This window comes from Muscardinus avellanarius (genome assembly GCF_963383645.1).
Source record: "Muscardinus avellanarius genome assembly, chromosome: 9".
Lineage (NCBI taxonomy): Eukaryota > Metazoa > Chordata > Mammalia > Rodentia > Gliridae > Muscardinus > Muscardinus avellanarius.
In genome coordinates, this window is record NC_137795.1 from 28,524,659 (window position 1) to 28,548,999 (window position 24,341).

A 24,341-nucleotide genomic window follows, 5' to 3' on the forward strand; every position below is an offset into this window, starting at 1 on the left:
TTTTTTTTATTAATTTTGTGGTACTGGGGATGGAACCCAAGGGTATCCTACCTCCGAGATACACCATCAGCCCTATTTTTTATTCTTTATTTTGAAACAGGGTCTCACTGAGTTGCAAAGGGCCTCACTAAGTAGCTGAGGCTGTCTGCAAACCGCGATCCTCCTGTCGCAGCCTCCCGAATGCTGGGATTACAAGTGTGCGCCACCATGCCCGGCTCACATATATCTTTTTTATATCTAGAGTTTAGTCATTAGGAAAAATAACGGACCAGAAAGTCATATTTATATTTCAGACATGTTTATATCAGAGTGTATTTGTGAGGACTGTGTTAGCCTGTCTCTTGTATTATGTGGCTGATGAATGCTACTTAAGGACAGGCAGATCAGCAGTGAACAGTTTAGATAAAAGCCCTGGACCACTCAGGTGAACTTCAGGAAGGACAGTTAGTAGTGGGAAACATTGGCTCTTGTGTAGAGATACTTTTCACTCAGTACATCTTGGGGATGTGGCCTGTGAGCTATTTATACAGAATAAATGATGGCCTTGGAGTAGATATCCTTTGTCCTGTCCACACTGGCAGATCAGGCTGTGCTGCCTTTGGGAGTGAGTTCACCTTTCTGTGATTGAGAACCTGAATCCTTAGGAACATAATTTTTTCTTTTTGCAGTACTGGAGTTGGAACCCTTCCTCCAAGCTACATCCCCCAGTCCTATTTTTCATTATTTATATTGAAACAGGGTCTCACTGAGCCGTAGAGCTACTTACTTAGTAGCTGAGGCTGACTGCTAACCGTGATCCTCCTGTCTCAGTCTCCTAAATGTTGGGATTACAAGGTCTACCACCATGCCTGGCTTCCTAGGGACATAATTTTGTAGTACAAACTCTCTGCACAGTTTTTTCTTGTAGAAGTTAATAACTAAATAACTAATAACTATGATGATCATTATCCATATAGAGAAATAAAAACACTGTAAAAGGGGGAAAGAGAATTTCACAGAAAATGTGAACGTGTATCTTGGCAAGGAATCAGGAAAGTCTTCAAGGTTAAAGCCTTAGAAATCTCTTAGAAATCAAGAAATTCTCCACCTAGAGTCAAAAGCTCAAATATGAGAGTGGACAGGCAGTTACTGTATCAGATGGGGACTCTAGCTACATATGGGGGAACTTCAAAGGCAAACCAAGGGCCAGTCCCCCGACTCCTAGATTGTCAATGCTTAGGAGTAGCAGGAAGGAATATGGCTTAAAATATCCTCAAATAATTCAAATGTGCAGCCAGAGTCAAGAACCACTGCAATTCCAAACCAATGATTGCAAGACTAGGGATAGGGAGGGAATGGGGTGGGGATCAGGTAGGGGCTAACTGGGCAATGTGTGCATGTATGTCTACAAAAGTATTTTTTTTAATCCCATTATGATGTATGAACACAGTGCACCAATAAAAAATAAAAAAATGGAAAAAATCAGGTTAAAAAAAAGATTACAAGAGTGCCACTTCCTATCAACTTCCTTAGCTTTTTGCAATGTAATTTGTCAGCTTCTTTGAGAAGAGTCCAGAATTTCACGCGAAATTCCCCAAATTTGAAAATGTTGGTAAGTAATTTAATGGTTGTAACCTTCCGTGGAGTTCAATCTCCAGCTAGAAGAAGCAAATTGGGTCTGAGATGTTTATTAATTTGTACAAGATTACACAGCAATCAGCCAGCTGAGAACTTGGGAGGATGGGACAGGAGGATCGGAGGTACAAGGCCACGGCAGTAATTGAGACCCTGACTCAAAAAAAAAAAAAAAAAAAAAAAAAAAAGAGTTGGCGGTGTATGTGGGAGGCAGAATGCCCCTAGATTCAATCCTTAGAACCTTCAAGACAGCACCTCCAGTCTGCACTGCGGCCAGCAGAACCAGGTGAAAAGTGAAGATTACCGGGCGTGGTGGCGCACGCTTGTAATCCCAGCATTTGGAAGGCTGAGACTGGAGGATCGAGGTTCGCAGCCTGCCTCAGCTACTTAGTGAGGCCCCTTGCAACTCAGTGAAACCCGGTTTCAAAATAGAGAATAAAAAATAGGGCTGGGGGGATGTAGCTCGGAGGTAGAATGCCCCTGGGGTCTATCCCCAGTACCACCAAAAAAAAAAAAAAAAAAAAAAAAAAAGGCCAGCTAACCAGGAACGTGCCCGCCACTGGGGGAGCCACGGAGCACAGGCCGGTGACAAAAGGTGAATTACGACGTCTGCGGTGACGCTCACGACGCCTGCCGTAAAGCCCGCGCGCCGCGCATGCGCACTTCTTCACTCGCGGTTTCCGACGCGGTTGCTGCTTTGGGGGTCCTCGCCGCGCCGCCCGGCCGTCGCCATGGTGAAGCTGAGCAAAGAGGCCAAGCAGAGGCTGCAGCAGCTCTTCAAGGGCGGCCAGTTTGCCATCCGTTGGGGCTTTATTCCTCTTGTGATTTACCTGGGTCAGTGGGAGAAGCACGTGGGAGGAGTCCGGAGGGACGGGGTTGGTGGAATCGGCGACTCCATCTTTGGTCTTTGGGGGCGGGAGGAGGAAGCAGTGGTCAGTTCACGTCCTCTGGGGCAGTCTGGTTTAGTGGGATCGAATTGAGTTCAGGTTCTCCCTTTACCGTTGGGTGTTCTGTAAGAACGCAGTTCCTCCCGTTCTGCAAAGTGGGAGCAGGACCTACTCTGTGGAAGTGACTACTTGGTTCTCTGGTTTTTCAGGGAGTTTCCCCTCACTTCCAGGGGGGCTTAAGTAGAAAGCCTGGGCCTCGGGGATACGCCACTGTCTTGAATCACGGTCAAGCCAATTGTTAAATGCCTTTGCTTTCTTACTTGTATAGTGAAGGATTTGGATGGTTTTTATTATTGGCCCCATTTTATAGCGGAAGAAACCGAACCATAGAAAAGCCGTACATTTCTTTCCCAATGTCACACAGCTTTGCTAAGTGAGGGGGCTGTGTAATTAGGCAGTGGGGCCTCAGGACCCATATTCTTAACCAGTATGCCCTACTGCAGGGGCTTGTAAATGCCCAGGCAAATATTGTCACCTAGGGCGGCACACTGGGACTTTATTCTACCTCTCTCCTTTTTTCTTTTCCCTTTTTTGTACTGGGGTTTGAACCCAGAGGCATTCTACTTGTGAGTCACAACATGGATTGTGAACCAGATAATCTGGTGAAACTTCAGTACATTGAACTTAAAAGATTTTTTTTTTCTCCCCTGTTTTAAAGCATCACCGTCCCAAGTTTTAATGACTTTGTATAGATACCAAGCCGGGCGTGGTGGCACACACTTGTAATCCCAGCATTTGGGAAGGTGAGACCGGAGGATCGTGGTTCGGCGACAGCCTCAGCTACTTAGTGAGGCCCTCTGCAACTTAGTGAGACCCTGTTTCAGAATAAAGAATAAAAAATAGGGCAGGGGGTGTAGCTCGGTCTTCGAATGCCCCTGGGTTCCATCCCCAGACCCGCAAAACAAAACAACAACAAAAAACAAATGTTAGAGTTTTAATTATTATTTTTTTTTTGCAGTGCTGGGAATGGAACTCAGGGGCATTCTACTTCTGAGCCACACCCTGAGCTCTATTTTATAGTCTTTATTTTGAAACAGGGTCTCACTGAGTTGCAGAGGGCCTCACTAAGTAGCTGAGGCTGTAGTGAATGAACCGCAATCTCCTGTTTCAGCCTCCCGAATGCTGGGATTCCAAGTGCATGCCACCACGTCCAGCTAGAGCAAGTCATTATGACAGCCTGTTTTTACAGGCTGTATTATCATCCCTATTTCTTGGCAGCACCCTTCCACTCCCACTTTTTCATTTAATGGCCAAACAATGGGATTAGTTTTCCTTTTTAGCTAAGAAAAGTAGGTATGGGGGCTTGATTCTTCCTTTTCTTTACTCTTTTTTGTTGTTGAGAATGTGGAATCATGTTTACCCTGCTCTTGCTTCCTTTGTCCGGTGGTTTCTTTGCTTTAAGTCTTATCTACCGTTTCCTCCTCCCCTTTTCGAGATTCCTTTTCAACTGCTGAAAAGCTGTAGCCAGTTGCTACAACCGATGTACCAATGTCTTTTAGAATAGTTTCCAGATTCTAAAACCTACAACCGTAGTTTAATTCCTTGTGTAGGTTTACAATTTAGGTTCAAACGTGCCTTTTATGGGAATATAGTGCTCTACAATGTGACAGAAAGTGACATTGTGATAAACAGTTTCGACAGTTACCTACAAAAAGGTTTCAGTGAGTCACCAGTTGGAAGACAATTCCCCATAGTTTCTTTCTGAAAATCTTATGTGGAGAGGCTCTGATGACCCTTGATTTTATATTATCTTTTGAGGCTGTTTGTTAAATAATACCTCCCTCCAGAGCCCAGGAGAGACACATAACTTATTACAAAAGATTCCGGTTCTCTAAACTCGAGATTCATCTGTCTGGCCCTGTATCTGGGGCTTTGCATTGGATATTGAGTTACTGAAGTTAATGTGATTATACTCTTGACTACAGCTACTGCCAGGAGTAATAAACTCCTTTGTCTATGACTCTGACCCAGGTGTGCACTCTATCAGTGTTTGTAAACTGGCAGGCTAGGTTGCTGTCTTGAAAATAAGGTAAAATTTCAGATGCCTCACAGTTCTTCACATTCTATTTTCAGCCAAGTTTAGGATATATGTCTTCAAATGAACTTATATTTTAAGAAGTAAAAGATTATTTAATCATAGTCTCTAATAAGAGTTGATTTAACTAGATTGTTGAATGATTTATCCCCTTTTCTAGCACTAATCTTTGCTTTATAAAAATATTTTTTGGCCTGGCGTGGTGGCGCACGCTTGTGATCCCCGCGCTTGGGAGGCGGAGACAGGAGGATCGCGCAGGTTCGAAGCCAGCCGCGCTGGCGTAAGAGACCCTGTTTCAAAAATATAAAATAGGTCTGGGAGTGTAGCCCGGAGGTAGAAGGGCTTCCAGGAACCCCAGTACCACCAAAAAAAAAAAAAAAAAAAAAAAATATATATATATATATATATATATATATATATATATATTTTTTTTGTCGGAGAGAAAATAGGATATCCTTAATTGTGTTTTCAAGAAAAATGAGCTTCTTTAAAAATCTTTGAGCTTTTCATAGTTTTTCATTTAGTGTGATTTGCAAGTTGTGGTAACTTATTTCTGGGAAATTTCTAACAATGAAAAGTAGAACATGCTAAGAGCTAATTGTGTACATAATAGAAATAGGGTGGCTTGCTATTTTTGCTGATTAGTCCTGGGCATAATTTTGTTTTCTAGGGAAGACTGGAAACTGCTCTGTAGCATAGGTAAATCTAGATAGTGTTGATAGATAGAGCTGGGTATCATTCTAGCTCTCCTAAGTCAGATTAACACAAAAGTCTTAGCCAGGCGTGGTGGCGTGGCTTGTAATCCCAGCACTTGGGAGGCGGAGACAGGAAGATCACACAGGTTCGAAGCCAGCCTCAACTACTTAGTGGGGCTCTCAGCAACTTAGTGAGACCCTGTTTGCAAATAAAATATAAAATAGGTCTGGGAGTATAGTCTAGCGGTAGAAAGTCCCCTGGGTTCCATCCCAGTACCACCAAAAATAATAATGATAAAACGAAAGTTTTGATTATCTCTTTTTTTGTCCACTGTAGTTTTAATTTTATTTTCTCTCCATTCCCCTTTCAGGATTTAAAAGGGGTGCTGATCCTGGAATGCCTGAGCCAACAGTTTTGAGGTACTGTTTTATAAATAAACATTTCAGGTCAAATGCTTATATATTAGTTTTGAGTCACTGGGAAGCTTTTGCATTGGGTATTGGATAGCGCTATGTGTGTGTGTGTGTGTGTGTGTGTGTGTGTGTATTTTGTGTGTGTGTGTTGTACTGGGGTTCCTGGAAGCCCTTCTACCTCCGGGCTACACTCCCAGGCCAATTTTTTTATTTTTGGAAACAGGGTCTCTTAAGCCAGCGCGGCTGGCTTCGAACCTGTGCAATCCTCCTGTCTCTGCCTCTCAAGCGTGGGGATTACAGGTGTGTGCCACCACGCCCAGTGTGTGTGTGTATTAACATATATAACATGTTAATAGTAGTAGGTATTGACGTGACACTTAACTAGTCACTGTCTTGAGTTGTTGGAAAATGGTGGCAGCTTTTGGGCCAGTCTCCTGGTTCTCTACTTTCTCTCCCCTTCCAAATTTTTATTTACTATATCATGTTATAATGAAATATATTTTAAAAAGAAAAAATTAAACAGTTGGGTGTGGTATTACATGCCTGTAATCCCAGTATTTGGGAGGCTAAGACAGGAAGATTGCAGATTTAAGACCAGCCTCAACAACTCAGCGAGTTCCTATTTCAAAACAAAAATTAAGGCCAGGCATGGTGGCGCACGCTTGTAATCCCCGCGCTTGGGAGGTGGAGACAGGAGGATCGCACAGGTTCGAAGCCAGCTGGCTTAAGAGACCCTGTTTCCAAATAAAAAGAAGTACAAAAAATAGATTGGGAGTGTAGCCCTGAGGTAGAAGGGCTTCCAGGAACCCCAGTACCCCCTCCCACACACACACAATTAAGCCGGGCATGGTGGCCCACGCTTGTAATCCCAGCATTTGGGAGGCCGACACTAGAGATTCGTGGTTTGCAGACAGCCTCAGCTACTTAGTGAGGCCCTCCTCAACTTAGTGAGACCCTGTTTCAAAATAAAGAATAAAAAATAGGACAGGGGATGTAGCTTGGAGGTCGAATGCCCCTGGGTTTCATCCCCAGACCCACAAACAAACAAACAAACAGCTGGGCATGGTGGCACACACTTGTAATCTCAGGATTTGGGAGGCTGAATAGCCTCAGCTACTTAGGCCCTTTGCAACTCGGTGAGACCCTGTTTCAAAATAAAAGAATAAATAATAAGGCTGGGGGTGTAGCTCAGAGGTTAGAATGCCCCTGGTCCCATCCCCAGTACCATTAAAAAAAAATAGAGCTGGGAGTGTGGCTCAGGTAGAATGCCCCTGGGTTCAGTCCCTAGTACACCCCACCCCACATACTTCAGAGTGAAAAGAAAAAGGGAAAACAAACCTAATTAATTATCCTGCTACAAGTGGCCCACACTTGTAATCCCAGTACTTGGGAGGCTGAGATAGGATCACACAGGTTCGAAGCCAGCCTCAGCTACTTAGGCTCTCAGTAACTCAACGAGACCCTGATTCCAAATAAAATATAATAGAGGTCTGGGAGTATAGCCTGGAGGTAGAAAGCCCCTGGGTTCCACCTCCAGTACCACCAAAAAAAAAAAAAAATTTGAGAATTTTGATTTTATATGTTCCTTATTCAGATAACTATAAAATCTTTGACATCATTATTCTAACAAGGGTACATAGGATTATATTTTATTTACTAAACTTAGAGTTGATATGTATTTTCCAGTTGTAGATTTCTTATGTTTTTCAATTTTTCATTATTTTACATAATCTAATATTTTTATGCACATAGCTCTTATAGGTTTTGATTTATTTCTTTATGATAAGTTCTTTTTTTTGGCGGGTCTGGGGATGGAATCCAGGGACATTCTACCTCTGAGCTACACCCCCTGCCCTATTTTTTATTCTTTATTTTGAAACCAGGTCTCACTGAGTTGCAGAGGGCCTCACTAAGTAGCTGAGGCTGTCTGTGAATCCCAATCCTCCTGTCTCAGCCTCCCGAATGCTGGGATTACAAGTATGTGCCACCACACCCAGCTTCTTTATGATAATTCTTACAGGATTAGTAAGTCAAAGTATATGAATATTTATGGCTCTGAAAATGGACTGTCATTTTTCTTTTTCTAAAACAACTTTGTTGGTATTGGATAAACACTTTATAAAAACCTTTCTCTTTCACATTGACACACACAGACACATATATACACACTTCATACTAATATATACACATAGATAATATATTCATATGTTGGTCAGCTTTCCATTACTGTGACAAAATTTCTGAGGTATGCAACTTATAAGGAGGAAGAAGGTTTGTTTTTAGCTCTCAAATTTTGGAGTTTTTAGTCCATGATCACTTGTTCCTGTTGCCTTCAGCCTGTGGTGGCATAATACATTTAAAGGGAGGTCTGTTCACCTCATGGTGGCTGGGAAACAAAGAAGGAAGGGGCTGGAATCCCAATATCCTCTTCAGGGGCAACCCCCAGTGACCCTGCTTCCCCTAGACTCTGTCTTTAAAGGTTGAACCACCTCCCAGTAGTTTCATAGATTGGTGTCCAGGTCTTGAACACATAGGCCTTTGGGGAACATTCAAAACCTAAGCTCTAACAGTATGTATGTATACATGTACCAAACAAACGGCTTATTATGGAAGAATAGCTGAAACTTGTGGCACTGCGCTGATGATGTTCACTGTATGCTGGTGCTGTGGATTTTAGCTTGAGCCTCACAGACATCTCTGATCATTTGTCCTAATAGACTTGTCTTCAGTTTCTTTAAAGTCCTTTTCTAAGTCTTCTTCTTTTTTATTTTCTTTTCTCAGAGTGAGCAGAAGATTCAGGCTGAGTTTCCTTTTTTAAAATGTGTGGGCCGGGCGTGGTGGCGCACGCTTGTAATCCCCGCGCTTGGGAGGCAGAAACAGGAGGATCGCGCAGGTTCGAAGCCAGCCCCGCGCGCTGGCTTAGGAGACCCTGTTTCCAAATAAAAAAATGTAAAAAGAGGTCTGGGAGTGTAGCCCGGAGGTACAAGGGCTTCCAGGAACCCCAGTACCACCAAAAAAAAAAAAAAAAAAAGTGTGGATCCAGAAATGTTCTAGGTTTCAGAGTTTTTAATTAGGGATGCTTAACCTGTAGCAATATTCAGTTACAGCCAGCGTTTCGGTTATAGTTTTAGGTGATTCATACATATGTGTTGTTCTCACTTCAGTCCTTCAGAGCAGGTTGCACAGTTGGTAGGTGGTGGCGCGTCTGTCTCCAAAGCCCGTATCGTTTCCGCTGGTTCACCCAGACTTCCTGCAAGTAGTCTTATGTCTTAGCACAGCGCCATCTGATATGATTTTCCTCGGCCCCCTCTGCCTCACTGGCCTCTTTAGAGAGTACCGCCATATGTGCCTTTAACTGGTCCTCTCTTGTAGTTACCCTGTCTTCCCTGATCAAGTTCTTCAACAAATGGCCTTCACTCACGCATTCTTTCTTCATCTGCCTTTCTTTTTCTTTCTTTCTTTTTTTTTTTGTGGCACTGGGGATGGAACCCAGGGGCATTTTACCTCCGAGTTATATCCCCAGCCCTATTTTATTATTATTTATTTTGAAACGGGGTCTCACTAAATTGCGAAGAGCCTCACTAAGTAGCTAAGGCTGGCTACAAATCTGTGATCCTCCTGTCTCAGCCTCCCAAGTGCTGGGATTACAAGTGTGCGCCACCACGCCCAGCTCATCTCCCTTTCTTTTAATGTTTATGACATGGCTTCTTAAAACTGCTTTCAGAGCTCCCAGGAACTTCAGTTTTTCCTAGCCCTTGTTCTTTAAACTATTGATTTCCTTTTCTGTAAAATTGGTTGAGGTCACATATCTGCTCCTGGCTAGCTGAGTGACCACAGAACAATACTTCCTTAGGGAAACATGACTCAGGGCACATGCCATAGATGGGACTACTGGGCTGAGCTGTGTGAACATTCTCAAGCACCTTCCACAGGAGGCCGTTAACCTTTTTAAGCTGTACTCTCCTTTTATAAATTGGGCATTAATAATGCCTACCTCATAAGGCACCATGAGGATTGAGTAAGGGTACTGTATGGAAAGCATTGACAGTACTTATCAGGTAATGTGATCAGCAAACTTAATAGTAATTCTTACTTTTTTTTGTCGTTTCCTACTATCTCTGCCTTCTCGTATGAGAACATGCTCTAGTCACAGCATACTACACGCTGGTCCTGGAGCGAGCCGGGTCTTCCTTCCGTTGCCCTGTGCTTGTGCTTCCCCCGCATGGAATGCTTTCCCCTCAGTTTTGACCTGATGAAAACCTGCTCCAGAAAAATCCAATCTCAAACGTTGCCTCTTCACTAAATCCCGCCACCCACCTTGAGGGTTTGGGGATGGAACCCAGGGGCGTTCAACCTCCGAGCTACACCCCTATTTTTTTATTCTTTATTTTGAAACAGGGTCTCACTAAGTTGCGGAGGGCCTCACTAAGTAGCTCTTGCTGACTGCAAACCATGACCCTCCTGTCTCAGCCTCCCAAATGCTGGGATTACAAGTGTGTGCCACCATGCTTGGCCCACTTTTTTTTTTTTTTTTACTTTGTTTTAATGTCTTTGTAATGCTTCTCTCCTTTTTTGTACTGACTCTCAATATTTTCTCATTAGAAGTGTGTTCTATTTTATTTCATAGGTATATTTGTGTCTTAGGAAAAATCTGATTGCCTGAAAAGGGTTATCTAGTTACAGAATCTCATGTGCTGTGCTGGCTGCACCTAGTCTTCTGAGTTATCTACTTTGTACCCTGAAATGAATACAATTGTATATGCCATGATTTTTGTTAATATAAAAATTTACTGTTTTTAATATAAAGCCTGTTTTTTTTTTTGTATTGAAGATTGAACCCCAGGGACATTCTACCACCCAGCTACATCCTCAACCCTTTTTACTTTTACTTTAAAACCTGGTGTGGCTAAGATGATGAGGGTCCTACTAAGTTGCTGAGGCTGGCTTTTGAACCTGCAATCTTCCTGTCTCGTCATCCTAAGTACTGGGATTACAGGCATGTGCCACCATGTCCTGTTAAAGTCTATTCTTTTTTTTTTTTTTTTTTTGGCTTCACTTTATAGGATTAACTTATATTTCCCTTTTTGTTTACAATAGTTTATTTGTATTTATTTATTGCAGTCCTGGAGATGGAGCCCAGGGCCATTCAACCTCCATGCTATACCCCCAGCCCAATTTTTTAATATTAAATTAATATTATATTAAATTTAATATTATATATATATATATATTTTTTTTTTCTAGTACTGGAGATGGAACTTAAGGGCATTCTACCACTGAGTTATACCCCCAGCCCTATTTTTTATTCTTACTTTTGAAACAGGGTCTCACTGAGTTGCAGATGGTCTCACTAAGTAGCTGAGGCTGTCTGCATACCGCGATCCTCCTGTCAGCCTCCTGAATGCTGGGATTACAAGTGTGCACCACCATGCCTGGCTACAATAGTTTATAATAGGTATCCATATTCAAAAATGACAAAACTTACTTCTTTATAGTTCTGTATGTTTTTTTTTTTTTTTTCTCCATGAGATTGATCCTTGGTCTTCTATAAAATCTAGGTTTTAAGCTGTGCATAGAAATTTTTGTTTTACAGTTAAATTTATTTCTCTTCTTCACAAACACTTTAGCCTACTTTGGGGATAAAGGACCATGTGATCATCTTCATTTGGAAGCAGCCATCGAACAGTGACAACACGGACCGAGGGTGCTGTGGCTGGGATAAGAAATGGGACTTCATTCAGATGGTCACCCGCTGGATGAATGACACAGAGCTCTTCTCAGATGCATCAGAGGCCGAGTGGAACTTTTACTGACTTATTTATGATAGACTATCAAAATAAATATTTTTAACAATGTATGTCTTCAGTCTTTTTTAATTGATCATACTAGGACTATTATGTAAAAATTAATATTTTGTTACCTTTTCAAAACAGGGAATCTATGTATGTGCCTACATGCTGCCTTTAAAAATAAAAATATTCCCAAGTTAATTCCTGGCCACTCACTGAACAAATAAAGGGATTCCAGTTTCTCTTTGCAGTGAGGATGTTTACTCAGGATGTTCTGAGGTAGTCAGAATGGAGAGAACTTTGAGTTTGTGACAAACTGGGCAGTTGGATCCTATTGAAATAAAGTCCTGACCAGAGGTAATAAGGGTTTTGGCATCTCTGTTGATCAGTGATAGGATTGACATTGGGGGATTGTGTGATTTATTTGTAGGTTAAATATGAGTCAGATTTTCCCCAGTGGTGGTAGCTGGCCAGACAAGAGCCCCAGGTGAGGACGCAGCATCATGGCACTTGATCTTCTAGAGGCAGACGAGGCCATTAATGAGAGTGAGTTTTCAGTTCTAGGCACTAGTTTGTTGGAACCTTTACTTGTACTTGAAGCCTACTTTGCTATTTAGTGTTTTCTACTTTTTGAGCAAAATAGCTGTGTTTTTTTAGTTTGGGAGATGAACAAAAGTAGAACCTAAAAGAAGATAGGCTAGTTTGGAAGGGCCTGATGGTTAGATGTTTCAAGCATCCATTCTTGAAGCACAGAATGATCATTTGTGAATGTAATCTCTCAGGTGTCTGGATGTGTCATTACCAAAAAAGTTTTTCTCTTTTCTAAGGTAAAGGCCTCTTTGCTATTTAAGTCCACTTCCTCAAGTTTTGTTACTTTACCATGGAGATGGAGGAGACTGGAGGCTTGTTGCATAAGGGGGTTTTGTTTTAAATGGAGTTCTTAAGAACTACAAGAGGACATTTTTGGCAAGCATTTACTGTAAGTTGCTTTACCATCTCTGAATCTAGGCACGTATGATTTTGCTAAAAATACAGTTAAATCCCAGAGTTGATTAAGCTTGTGCTTTTTCATTTCTAAGTGTATTGTCAGTGAATTCTTGTTTAACAGTATTTTGGTGTACCCTTTTCCTCCCCTTTTCACTCAGGGTTTCTAGAAATCGAGTAAGCCGGCCGCAGTGGTGCACACTTGTAATCCCAGCATATGAGAAGGAGAGATAGGAGGGTCGTGGTTTGCGGACAACCTCAGCTACTTAGGCCCATCGCAACTCAGTGAGACCCTGTTTCAAAAAATAAAAATACTAAAAAGGTAGGGATGGGGGTGTAGCTTGGAGGTAGAATGCCTCGGGTCCATCCTCAGTACTGAAAAAAAAAAAAAAAAAAAAAAAGTAAAGCAGTGGCAAATGTCCACTTTGGCAAGATAGTAACACAGATAGTAAGCATAACTTAAAAGTTTTGTGTTCTTTGAGGATTACTGTGGAGCTGTCTGGATTTTAAAGCAAGTAATTCAGAGAGTGTCATGTGAAGAAGCTAAAGAACAAAGTTTAAGTACTTGTTGAAAAGGCACAGAATAGGAGCTGAAATACCACACGCTAGTGTGTGTGTGTCTTAAAAGTTTTTGAAATGTTTGAAACTAAATTTCTACATTTTACTCAATTTTAGGTTTTAGGGCAATGCAATCCAATTAGACAAACATCTAGGTTCTGTGTTTTGTGCTAGACACTAGAATACTTATGACTAAGATTATTCCCAACCTGGATTTGCTCAGGGAAAACCATCAAGCTGATAGGACCTAATTATGTTATGAACTGAAAGTTTAAGACAACTTTTATTTTTTTAGTTTTGATATCAGGGGTTGAACCCACAGGATATTCTACCTCTGAACTACACCCCCAACCTTTGTTTTTATTTTAATGGTCTGAGTTCCTGAGACTGGCCTCAAACCTACAATCCTATTTCAGCCTCCTAACTACTAGAACTACAGGCATACCCCATGTGCCTGTGCCTGGCTCAGACAACTTTTTTTTTTTTTTTTTTTTTAATTAACAGTTGTCGATGAGAGATGGAGTTGGCTTATATGCTTTCCATGTTATATTTCTCTTTTGGCATTTACTTCCTTATAAGTAAAAAGAGGCTCTAACTGGATGTGGTGGCATACACCTGTACTTCCCTTATTTGGGAGGATGAGACAGGATCACAGATTGAAATCAGCCCCAGGATCTTGGTGTAACTCAGCAATCTAGCCAAAACCTGTTTCAAAACAAAAAGTAAAAAGGGCTGGGATGGAGCTCAGAGGTAGAATGCCCCTGAGTTCAATCAGTAACACGCGCGCGCACACACACACACACACACACACACACCCCTTTTAACTGTTGATTTGGGTGGGTAGCTACATTATTAAAATTTAAAAATGTTTTAGAGAGAACTCCTATGAATTACTTTACATTCAAAAGGTCTATAAATAATTAGCCTTTCTTAGATTTCTCTTTGAAAGGCTGTACCTGTAGGAAACTTAGCATATGACAATCCTGTGTTAGTACTAGTTCTTTTCTTTTTGCTGAGGGGGAGGGTGAAAGTGCATTACACATTACTGTGCCTTTCTATCTGATTAGATAATGCCTAGGATATGCATAATGTAAAAATAATAACAGGTTTAAAACAGGCTTTTGAACTGAGGACCCATGATGGTGAATCTAAACTTTTTTTTTTTTTTTTTTTTTGGTGGTACTGGGGAGGAACCCTTCTACCTCCAGGCTACACCCCCAGACCTATCTTATGGTTTTATTTAGAAACAGGGTCTCAAGCTAGTGAGGCTGGCTTCGAACCTGGGCGATCCCCCTGTCTCTGCCTCCCAAGCGCGGGGATTATACACATCTTAATGCTCTGCAATTTTATACTAAAGTTTTTTTTTTATTTTTGTGGTACTGGGAATGGAACCCAGGGGCATTCTACCTCCTAGCTACACCCCTGCTCCTAACTTTTAGTCTTTATTTTTTTGAAACAGGGTCTTGCTGAGTTGCGAAGGGCTTCACCAAGTAGCTGAGGCTGTCCGTGAACCGTGATCCTCCAGTCTCCACCTCCCGAATGCTGGGATTACAAGCGTGCACCACCACACCTGGCATATACTAAAGCTTTGAATTTATAAGTGTTAATTCCAGCAGTTGACTCCTTTTCAGGTGACAGTAAATTTCAGAACTTCAATTTTGAAGGACAGATTCATTTAAGATGGTTCAAAGGGCCTCCGTCTACTTTTGCATTTTGGAAAGTGCCAAACATGCCTTTTTCTACAAAAGCAAAAGAATCTCTTAGTGTGCCCTGATGCTAAACTTGGCAGCCTCTGAGATGATTACCAGGGGTCCCTGGTATCCCTCCTGATACTCCTGCCCATATTAATTTTCTAGGACCACCACAACAAAGTCTTAGAGACTGAGTGGCTTAATGTGGACACTAGAAGTCCACCATCAATGTGTTGGCAGCTTTGCTTCCTCCTAAGGCTTCTCTCCTTGGCTTGGTGGCAAATGTCTTTTCATCTCTCTTCCTGTGTACATGTGCGTCCCGTTTTTCTCTTCTTAAGAGACCACTTACATTAGAGAAAGACACATCCATATGACATTACTTAACTTCATTATCTCTTTAGAGGTTTTATCTCCAAATATAGTCACATTCGAAGGCACTGAGGGCTAGGTTTCAACATATGAAATTTAGGGTGACTCAGTTCAGCCCACAACAACACCCTCTTGTAATCTTCTCTTGGGTCTACACTCATAGTAAAATATGGTAAAAACGATATGCCAATTTTGGTGTCACCATGCAAAAGACTATGACTTGTCTTCATCAAATCTCCCTCTCTTCCTGGCTCTTCTTGCTTGTTTGGAGGAAAGCATGCTGTGATACTCTGAATTGGCTCATGGAGAGGCCACGTGGCAAGAAACAGAGCTCTTCAGCCAGCAGCCAGCAAGAAACTGAGGCTGTGAGCCTAATGGCCCACAGGGGACTCAGTTGGGCCAACAGTCACATGAGTGGACTCGGAATCAGATTTTTCCCCAGTTGAGCCTTGAAATAACAGCAGTCTTGGCTGACACCTGATTGCAGTTTGGAAGAGACTGAGCCAGAGGACCCAGCTAAGCTCTTGGATTTCTGACCAATAGGGACTATGAGGAAATAGCCGCTGAGTTTTGTAGTAATTTGTTACAAGGATAGATAACTAATATATCCTCAGTTTATTATTGTTGAGAACAAATAATAGTTACCACTTAAGACTTTATGTGTAGTACAAAGCCATTTTCCCATAAATCATCTCCTTTAATTCTCACAACAATCTATTTTTATCCTAAGATTACAGAAAAGGAAATGGATTTAAAAGAAATTAGATCATATGCCCTAGGTCATAACCTAAAAAATGATGGAGCAGGAACTGATCCCAGAGGATGACTCCAGACCTGGCACCAGGAGATATAATTTGTGAGTTCCCTGAAAGAAAATGGGCCTCTTATCTAAAAGTTGTCAAGAGGCTGGGCATGGTGGCACACGCTTGTAATCCCAGCATTCGGGAGGTAGAGACAAGAGGATTGCAGTGACCAGAGGATTACGGTTGGTGGACAGCCATAGCTACTTAGTGAGGCCCTTTGCAACTCAGTGAGACCCTGTTTCAAAAATAAAAAGACCAAAAAATAGGGCTGGGGGTGTAGCTTGGAGGGAGAATGCCCCTGGGTTCCATCCCTGGTATAGAAAAAAAAAAAAAAATGTCAAGAGGGCGACAGAAGAGCGTTAGACAAAGGTTAGGGCTTTCTTTCTTTCTTGCTTTCTTTCTTTCTTTCTTTCTTTCTTTCTTTCTTTCTTCTTTCTTTCTTCTTTTTGTACCTAGGGCATCCTACCTCTGAGCTATACCCCCAGCCCTTTTCATTTTTCATTTTAAACAGGATCTTGTTAAATTACTGAAGCTGGCCTTGAACTTTTGATCCTCCTGCCTCAGCTTCTGGGATCACAGGTGTACCACGTGGGCTGGTCAGGGCTCTCCCAAGTGCTGTGTCTGTCTGGCTGCGCAGGTGGCGCCCATTGAGCCTGCCTTGACCCCCACTCTGCTTTGCCATGCAATACTGCATCCTGCCTATGGGCAGAACAAATTTTCAGATAAGGATCTTATCAGTTAGACAAAATGACAGGCAGGTCAGAAGTCCTCATTCAGAGGCTACGATTCCTTTCTATGTTAGTAGACTCACATTCTACCTAGCTCCTTAGCTTAGCTTAGCTTCAAAGGGCTTGAAGCTCCTTTGAGGTCCTCTTCTCCCTGACAGACCTTTCAGAGAGGTGGTAGGAACATGGGTGCCTTCCCGCTTGGATGGCCATGTCCCAGTACATGTTTTATTGAGGGTGTGTTGCCTGCATGAGAAAGGGGCACACAGCACCCATCCATACCACCTGGTGAGCCTCTTCCTATTTAGTTGACTTTCCCTGATGGCTTCCTGTGCAGTGCAGGTTAACACAGCCCGGGTCTAAGCCCAAAGGTTTTAGGACTGTTCCTTGACCACTTGTCAGGAGATTACCTTTAAGATCTTGGAATAGCCTACTTAATAAGAGTGTATTTGTATGCTTGGGATGAAAGGTCATAACAGATAATGTGATTCTAGAAGAACACCTTCCCCTCCCCAGGGATTTGGGGCTGGATGGACTTCTGGTGGGTGGTTCCAGAACCTGGCTAAGCTCAGTCGTGTGGCACTCAATAAAAGCCCTGGACGCCAACCCTTAGGGGAGCTTTCCCAGGAGGCAACCTTCACACACGCTCATATCATCACAGGATAAAGCATGGTCTGCGTAACCCTGGGGGAGAGAGGGCACTAGAAACTTGTACCTGGTTTCCCCTGGCCTACACCCTATGTGTCTTTGTCCTGGGCTGATATAAAACTGTATCCTTTCACACTAATAAGATATAACCATGAGAAGACAGTGGTTTGAATTCTGTGATTCCCTTTAGTAAGTTATGCACTGTGTTCTTGCATGCTTATTGAAGAGAAGCCTGATGTGATTCTTATCCTTCTCTATAGGTAAGATACTTTTCCCTCTTCTTTCAAGATTTTCTCTTTAGTTTTCTACAGTTTGAATGACATGCATAAGTATAGGGGTATTTTGGTATTTAACCTGCTGGTGTTCTGAGTTTCCTGGATCCGAGGTTTGGTGTATGTTATAATTGAAAAAAACTCAGTCATTATTAATTCAAATATTTATTTTGTCCATTCTCTCTTTTCCTTCTAGTATCAACATTTTTGTGTTTTGTAATATTCTACAATCCTTCGATAATTCGGTTCATTCTTTAACTTTGATTTTTAGTATGGGAAGGTTCTATTGCAGTATTTTCAATAACCAGATGAGCATGTATGACTTTGAAGATTGCAAAAATTGAAAAAATACTTTTTATGAATTATCATGAAATAAGCAAGTAGGCATTTAATGAGGGGACATATGCATAAGAGGATTGCTTATTTTAATATCAGTTAATTATTGTTAACAGATAGTATACTGAGGAAATAAGAGTCTCATCCTTGTTTCAAGTTGGCCATTCCACTTGGTGCATCTCTGTTTTCTCAATGTAGGCAGTTTAGTGAATAATGAAGCCACAAGGGTTATTTTCACTGGCTATTTTCAAATCTACCGGAAATAGCAGCAAGTAAAATTCCCATTGTGCGAAGTGGTTGTGAATGGGTCCTAAGCAAGACTTGATATGCTGCTGCTCTCATATGTTTTTAGCATAACACAATTTGTAAAACATTATTAACCTTTCAGTCAAAGCAGATACCAAGGTATATGTTGACTGAATGCAGATTGCTGATTTTCCCCCCTGAAACTTACCTACTCAGACACTAAGTAACTCCACTATCCCTCCTTCTCTTTGTGCCCTATTAATTTTAGTCTGTAAGAGAAGCATTTTTTATAACTTCATTTTACAGTTTCTTTTTGTAGATTGCTAAAGAACTAGATTAATATGAGCTCATGATATTCTGATTTTTTGGTACATATAGAATGAGTATGTAGCTCTATGTCTTCAATTCTATGATTGTAATACCTTACATTTATCCCTTCCTGTCAATTCTTTCCCTTGTATTTTCTGAATCACCTCGGGCCCTCATCTCTCTTTGACAATCACTAGTCCTTCCTGTGTGTGTTTGCCTTAACTCTCCATTTCGTGCCATCCTTCCTCTTGTCTTTGGTAAACTTCCCCAGACATGCTGCTCACAGCCCTAGAGGGCTCTTCCTCACCTCAGCAACACAGAACACGATAGTGTCCCACCTGTCTTTTTTTTTTTTTTTCCTGTACTGGGGATGGAACCCAGGGGCATTCTACCTCTGAGCTATGCCCCAGCCCTATTTTTAATTCTTCATTTTTGAAACAGTGTTCACTGAGTTGCAAAGGGCCTCATTAAGTAGCTGAGGCTGTATGTGAATCGTGATCCTCCTGGTCAGCTTCCTGAATGCTGGGATTACCCACTTGTCTTTCTAAGTCCCCTCTTGCTCCAGGCTGCAGGCAATGAGATCTCAGTATCCTCAGAACCACCCTTCCTCACAGCTTTATTCTTATTCTTTTCTGGGTCTGGGAGCCCCTCCCATCATTTCTACTGACTGAAATCTTACTTGTCTTTAGGACCTGGTCACAAAGCCATTTGTGATTCTTGTCTTACTCTCTGCCTCAGACAAATCAACTTTTCCCCCTTGGTATGTCCATTGTTTTTTTCTGTATAATTAATATGTTTCTTAGGCATGTACGTTTCATTTAAAAATCTGTAAATTGGGGCTGGGCATGGTGGCGCACGCTTGTAATCCCAGCATTTGGGAAGCTGAGACAGGAGGATCGTGTTTTGCGGCCAGCTTCAGCTACTTAGTGAGGCCCTTTGCAACTCATCGAGACCCTGCTTCAAAATAAAGAATAAAGCCAGGCGTGGTGGCGCACGCTTGTAATCCCCGCGCTTGGGAGGCTGAGACAGGAGGATTGCACAGGTTCAAAGTCAGCCTTAACTGCTTAGTGAGGCTCTCAGCAACTTAGTGAGCCCCTCTTTTCAAATAAAATATAAAATAGGTCTGGGAATATAGCCCAGAGGTAGAAAAGCCCCTGGGTTCCACCCCCAGTTCCACCAAAAATAAAGAAAGAAAGAAAGAAAGAAAGAAAGAAAGAAAGAAAGAAAGGAGAGAAAGAATAAGCCGGGCGTGGTGGTGCACACTTGTAATCCCAGCACTTGGGAGTCTGAGACAGGAGGATCACACAGGTTTGAAGCCAGCCTCAGCTACTTAGTGAGGCTCTCAGCAACTTAGACCCCATTTCCAAATAAAATATAAAATAGGTCGGGGATATAGCCTGGAGGTAGAAACCCCTGGGTCTCATCCCCAGGACCACAAAAATAAAATAAAATAAAGAATAAAAAAAGAGCTGGGGGTGTAGGATAGAGGTAGAATGCCCCCTGGATTCCATCTCCAGTACTACTAAAAAAAAAAAAAAAAAAAAAAAAAAAAAAAATCTGTAAATCTCCACAAGAACCCAAACTTCTGTTGTCATCTTTGTCTCTTCAAAGTGTCACACAGGTGTTGTCATCAGTTATTTTTTTCTTTTTTGATGGTACTGAGGATTGAACCAGGGGATGCTCTAACACTGGGCTACATCCCCAGCCTCCCAGCCTTTTTTTTACTTTTTATTTTGAGATAAGGTCTCTATAATTTTCCCAGGTTGGCCTGGAACTTGCAATCCTCCTGCCTCAGCCTCCCAAGTGGCTAGGATTAGAGGCATGTGCCATCATACCCGGAGTTATTAATGAACTTAATTAGCATGATATTTATGATTTATAGAGTACTTTGACACATATCCATTCTGCCATTTGGCTCAACCAGCCCTTACAAGTAGGATGAAGTCACTGGGGGTGCTGAGAGGTTAGGTGTCAGCCAGTGGGGTCAGGAGAGACAATAACAATTGGGTTCCTGAGCCAGGCTGGGCACCATCGCAAGGACTCTCATATAATTATCACAGCAATTACATGGGGTGGGTATTACCATCTGCATAATACAGTTGGGGAAATTGGAGCCCAGGATATCGGTTAATTTTGCATTACTCAAGGCAGGCTAACTTTGTAAGGAAAGAGGTTTATTTAGCTCACAGTTTTGAAGGTTTAATGGCATGTTGCCGGTGTTGGCTCAACTCTGATGAGAATCCCCTTGGCTGTTCCACATCATGGTGGGAATGCATGTATGAGAAGAGATCACAACGCAAAAATGGACGCCCCGGAGACTAGGTGGGCCCAGTCCATAACACAAGAAGTAAGCAGGGCCCCATGGGAAATACCTTAATCCCTTCCAGGGCTGGTGCCCTCATGACTTAAAGACCTCCACTAGACCCTATCTCTTAAAGATCCCACTGCCTCCCAGATCACCACACCAGGAATCAGCCTTTGAACACTTGGACATTTGGAAGGACAAACGCTATTCAAATCATAGCACCCAAAAGCACTCAGAATTCTTCTTCCTCTTCCTCCTCCTCCTCCTCCCCTCCCCCTCCCCCTTCCTCCTCCTCCTCCTCCTTCTTCTTCTTCTTCTTCTCCTTCTTCTCCTTCTCCTCCTCCTCTCCTCCTCCTCTCCTCCTCCTCCTCCTCCTCCTCCTCCTCCTCCTCCTCCTCCTCCTCCTCCTCCTCCTCCTTCTTCTTCTTCTTCTTCTTCTTCTTCTTCTTCTTCTTCTTCTTCTTCTTCTTCCTGTACTAGGGATTGAACCCAGAGGTACCTCCAGGATACACCCCCAGGCTGATTTTATTTCTTATTTGGAAGCAGGGTCTCACCAGGTTGCTGAGAGCCTCACTAAAGAGCTGAGGCTGGCTTTGTACCTGTGATCCTCCTGTCTCAGCCTCCCAGGTACTGGGATTACAAGCATGTGCCACAAAGAATAACTTTTCTAATAATAAGTAGCACCAGTCTGGCAAGTGGCTCATGCCCTTTTCCACTGAGAGTACTCTCTTTTTATAATATAACATTGAAGATGATAAAATTTCATTATCAAGTCTGGCTTCTTTTCAATGCTTAGTCTATATATTTAGAGGCATAAATGGGTGTCTCATCACCCTGGCCCTCTAGGTATTGAATGTCTCAGCAGAAACTGGGTGTCCAGCAGGGGGCATGGGAGAACAGCATCTGTCCAGTGAAAAGGTCTGAGCTCCAGGCACCATGACGTCATGGTGCTATTTGAGTCTTAGGATGTTACTTGCCCTCTGACCTGTGGTTCAGGACCAGGGCATTTCTTTGTTTTCCTACAAAAACAATGGCTTCTGTCACTACTGTAGTCCTGTCTCATTTGGGGCAGAAATTGAAGTCACAGAGAAACACTCTTTGAACCCCCATGGTTTTTCACAGGGCAGATGGAGTGAGAAGTGGCAGAGGTCAAGAACTGCACCCCTGAAAACATAACTAGATCAGAGTATGTGTTATCTGAAGTCTTTTCTGGAATGTGACCAGTCATAAATAGAAAGAGAAAATGGTAGGCAGTAAAAACCAGGCCTTTCCTGGCATGTTACACATGGTGGATGGAGAGTAGATGGCAGAGGTGGACAGGGAGAGGTGCCGCAGATCAGGAGGCTGGTGAGGCCACGAGGGTCTCAAGAAGCCCAACGGCTGAGCAACTGACTTGTACACCTTGGGAGCGGGGAGATAGGTTTGGGCTGCAGAGGTGACATTTGGACAGATAGCAGGAATGCAACTGTGACTGAAAGCTAAGACTAGCGTGGGATGTAAAGATGAATGGAGCTCAGAACTGTGGCTGAAGTCTGGAGCTATGAACTGGGGCCTGGCATTGAGCTTGTCAGAATGGAGGAGGGGCAATGTCATATCCTCAAGAAGGCTGGCTGACCCTGCCCAAGCAGGCAGGAGTGGGCGCCTGAAGGAGGGGCACGAGGGAGACACAGCCGGGAAGAACTCGATGCTGGAGTTTTGCACTCTCTTTTCCAGCTGTGGTCCACAGTGCCTCCTGAATTCCAGCTCTCCAAAGTGATTTTTCTCTAGTTGTCCCTCAGCTAGTCTCACTTGGGAATTAACTGCTGAGTGAAATATTAGCAGATGACACTCCAGGCAGGAGTGGGCGCAGTGAGTTTTAGAATTTAAATTCTGGTAGAGTTAGGGGAATACAGCTTTTCTGGCTAGTGCCTGGATAGAAGGAGCAGACACGTGGTATAACATGCACTCACAGAGGAGATATTTTGGGATAGGGACCTGTGCTTTACACGCCTGTAAATATGCATTGCTAAATATCCTGATTACTCAGAAGATTGTCGTCTGAGGCAGAGAAGTCCAAGATATCTCGTGGCCAATTGAACTCATCTCCCAAGAAGATCTGCTCTCTTTTCTGTTTTCTGGTCTCTGAAACCAACACATTTTTCCTTTTGATTTGCTATGGGCTAAGGAGAAATGATTAGATCCCTGTTCCTTCTGCTCTGGGTTGGCATCCAGGCGGACTCAGGCTTGAGCGTCTCCACTGACTCAGGGGGTAGGTCTAATTATTTAGTGGAAATGAAGCAACTCTTTCGACATAAGAGTTCCACGGGATTTAGGAGGGTATACTGCCAAGAATTCATCTCCAAATAATGAAAAAATTAGGCACATTTGGTTACTGATGTTAAATTTAGAAACTCACATAAACCAAGACTTATCATTGTTAGCTTAGTAAATCAGTTTTGAAAAGTTAAAGTATCAAGAAATGTTATTCATTAAAACCAAATAGAAGAAATATATCTAAATGAATTTTTGTGGAACAAAACTTATGTCATATTTTCCCTTTCTTTCTTTCTTTCTTTCTTTCTTTCTTTCTTTCTTTCTTTCTTTTTGGTGGTACTGGGGTTCCTGGAAGCCCTTCTACCTCCGGGCTACACTCCCAGACCTATTTTATTTTTGGAAACAGGGTCTCTTAAGCCAGCGCGTCTGGCTTTGAACCTGCGTGATCCTCCTGTCTCCGCCTCCCAAGCGCGGGGATTACAAGCGTGCACCACCACGCCCGGCTATGTTGTATTTTCAAAATAATACAGTTCCTAACTTTTTAAAAAAAGTAGATGCTCACTGTTGGAAAACTTGAGAGTCAAGAATACCCCCAAAATTACCCCAGAGTGTAATTTTTACTTTCTGAAAACTCTGATTCCTTAAACTATTGCAGTATGGTCTTTTTTCTGAATTGCCTGAGTTATTGCACCTGCCTGTCCAATCTTGTACCTCATTCTAATCCCATTCTTTTCCTATGCAGTGTCCAGAATAAACTGGATCCAGGTCAACAGCCTACCCACCTGGGACCTGGGTTAGAGGAGCTGTTCTCAGTTGGCCACTCAAGGTAGATTTTGTACAGATGGTGCCTGGGTATTTACCCCTCACAGTAATATTTCATTTAATTATAGCAAACTACATCTTCATGTTTTCTCATGTCAAGGACATGCTGAAGAAGTTACAAATGAATGAATGGATGTCTGACTATTTTGACCAAGTTTAACCAGGTCCTAGCAAGGCAATTATTCAGAACCTTGTTTAACATCTCTGGTCCTTTTGGAAGCAAAATCTGAATAGAAGGGACACTGCTAGGTGTGATTATGTTATACCAGTGATTTGTGGGAGAGAATCTGTACACAAGGGCGTTCTGCCTATGAGCTATACCTCCAGCCATTTAAAAATTTTTATTTTGAAACAGGGTCTTGCTAAGTTGCTGAGGCGGGCCTCAAACTTGTAATCCTTCTGTGTCAGTCTCCAAAGTACTTGTAATACAGCTGTGCACCACCATTTCTGGCTTGTATGTTGTTTTAAATAGTGCTTGGTCTGTCTAACCGTAATATATTAATTGTGTAAATTTTGTGCTCTGGTG

The 24,341-nt window shown here is 42.4% G+C and overlaps 1 protein-coding gene across 1 annotated transcript; it reads left to right on the forward strand.

The window, feature by feature from the left end:
- Positions 1 to 2,345: 2,345 nt before the first annotated feature.
- TOMM7 (translocase of outer mitochondrial membrane 7) lies at positions 2,346 to 11,507 on the forward strand (the record flags this gene model as incomplete). The annotated part of the gene is made up of 3 exons (XM_080701415.1): positions 2,346 to 2,448; positions 5,663 to 5,711; positions 11,333 to 11,507. 3 exons carry the CDS (start codon positions 2,346 to 2,348, stop codon positions 11,346 to 11,348), a joined length of 168 nt encoding a protein of 55 aa, XP_080557541.1. The 3' UTR covers positions 11,349 to 11,507.
- Positions 11,508 to 24,341: the final 12,834 nt, after the last annotated feature.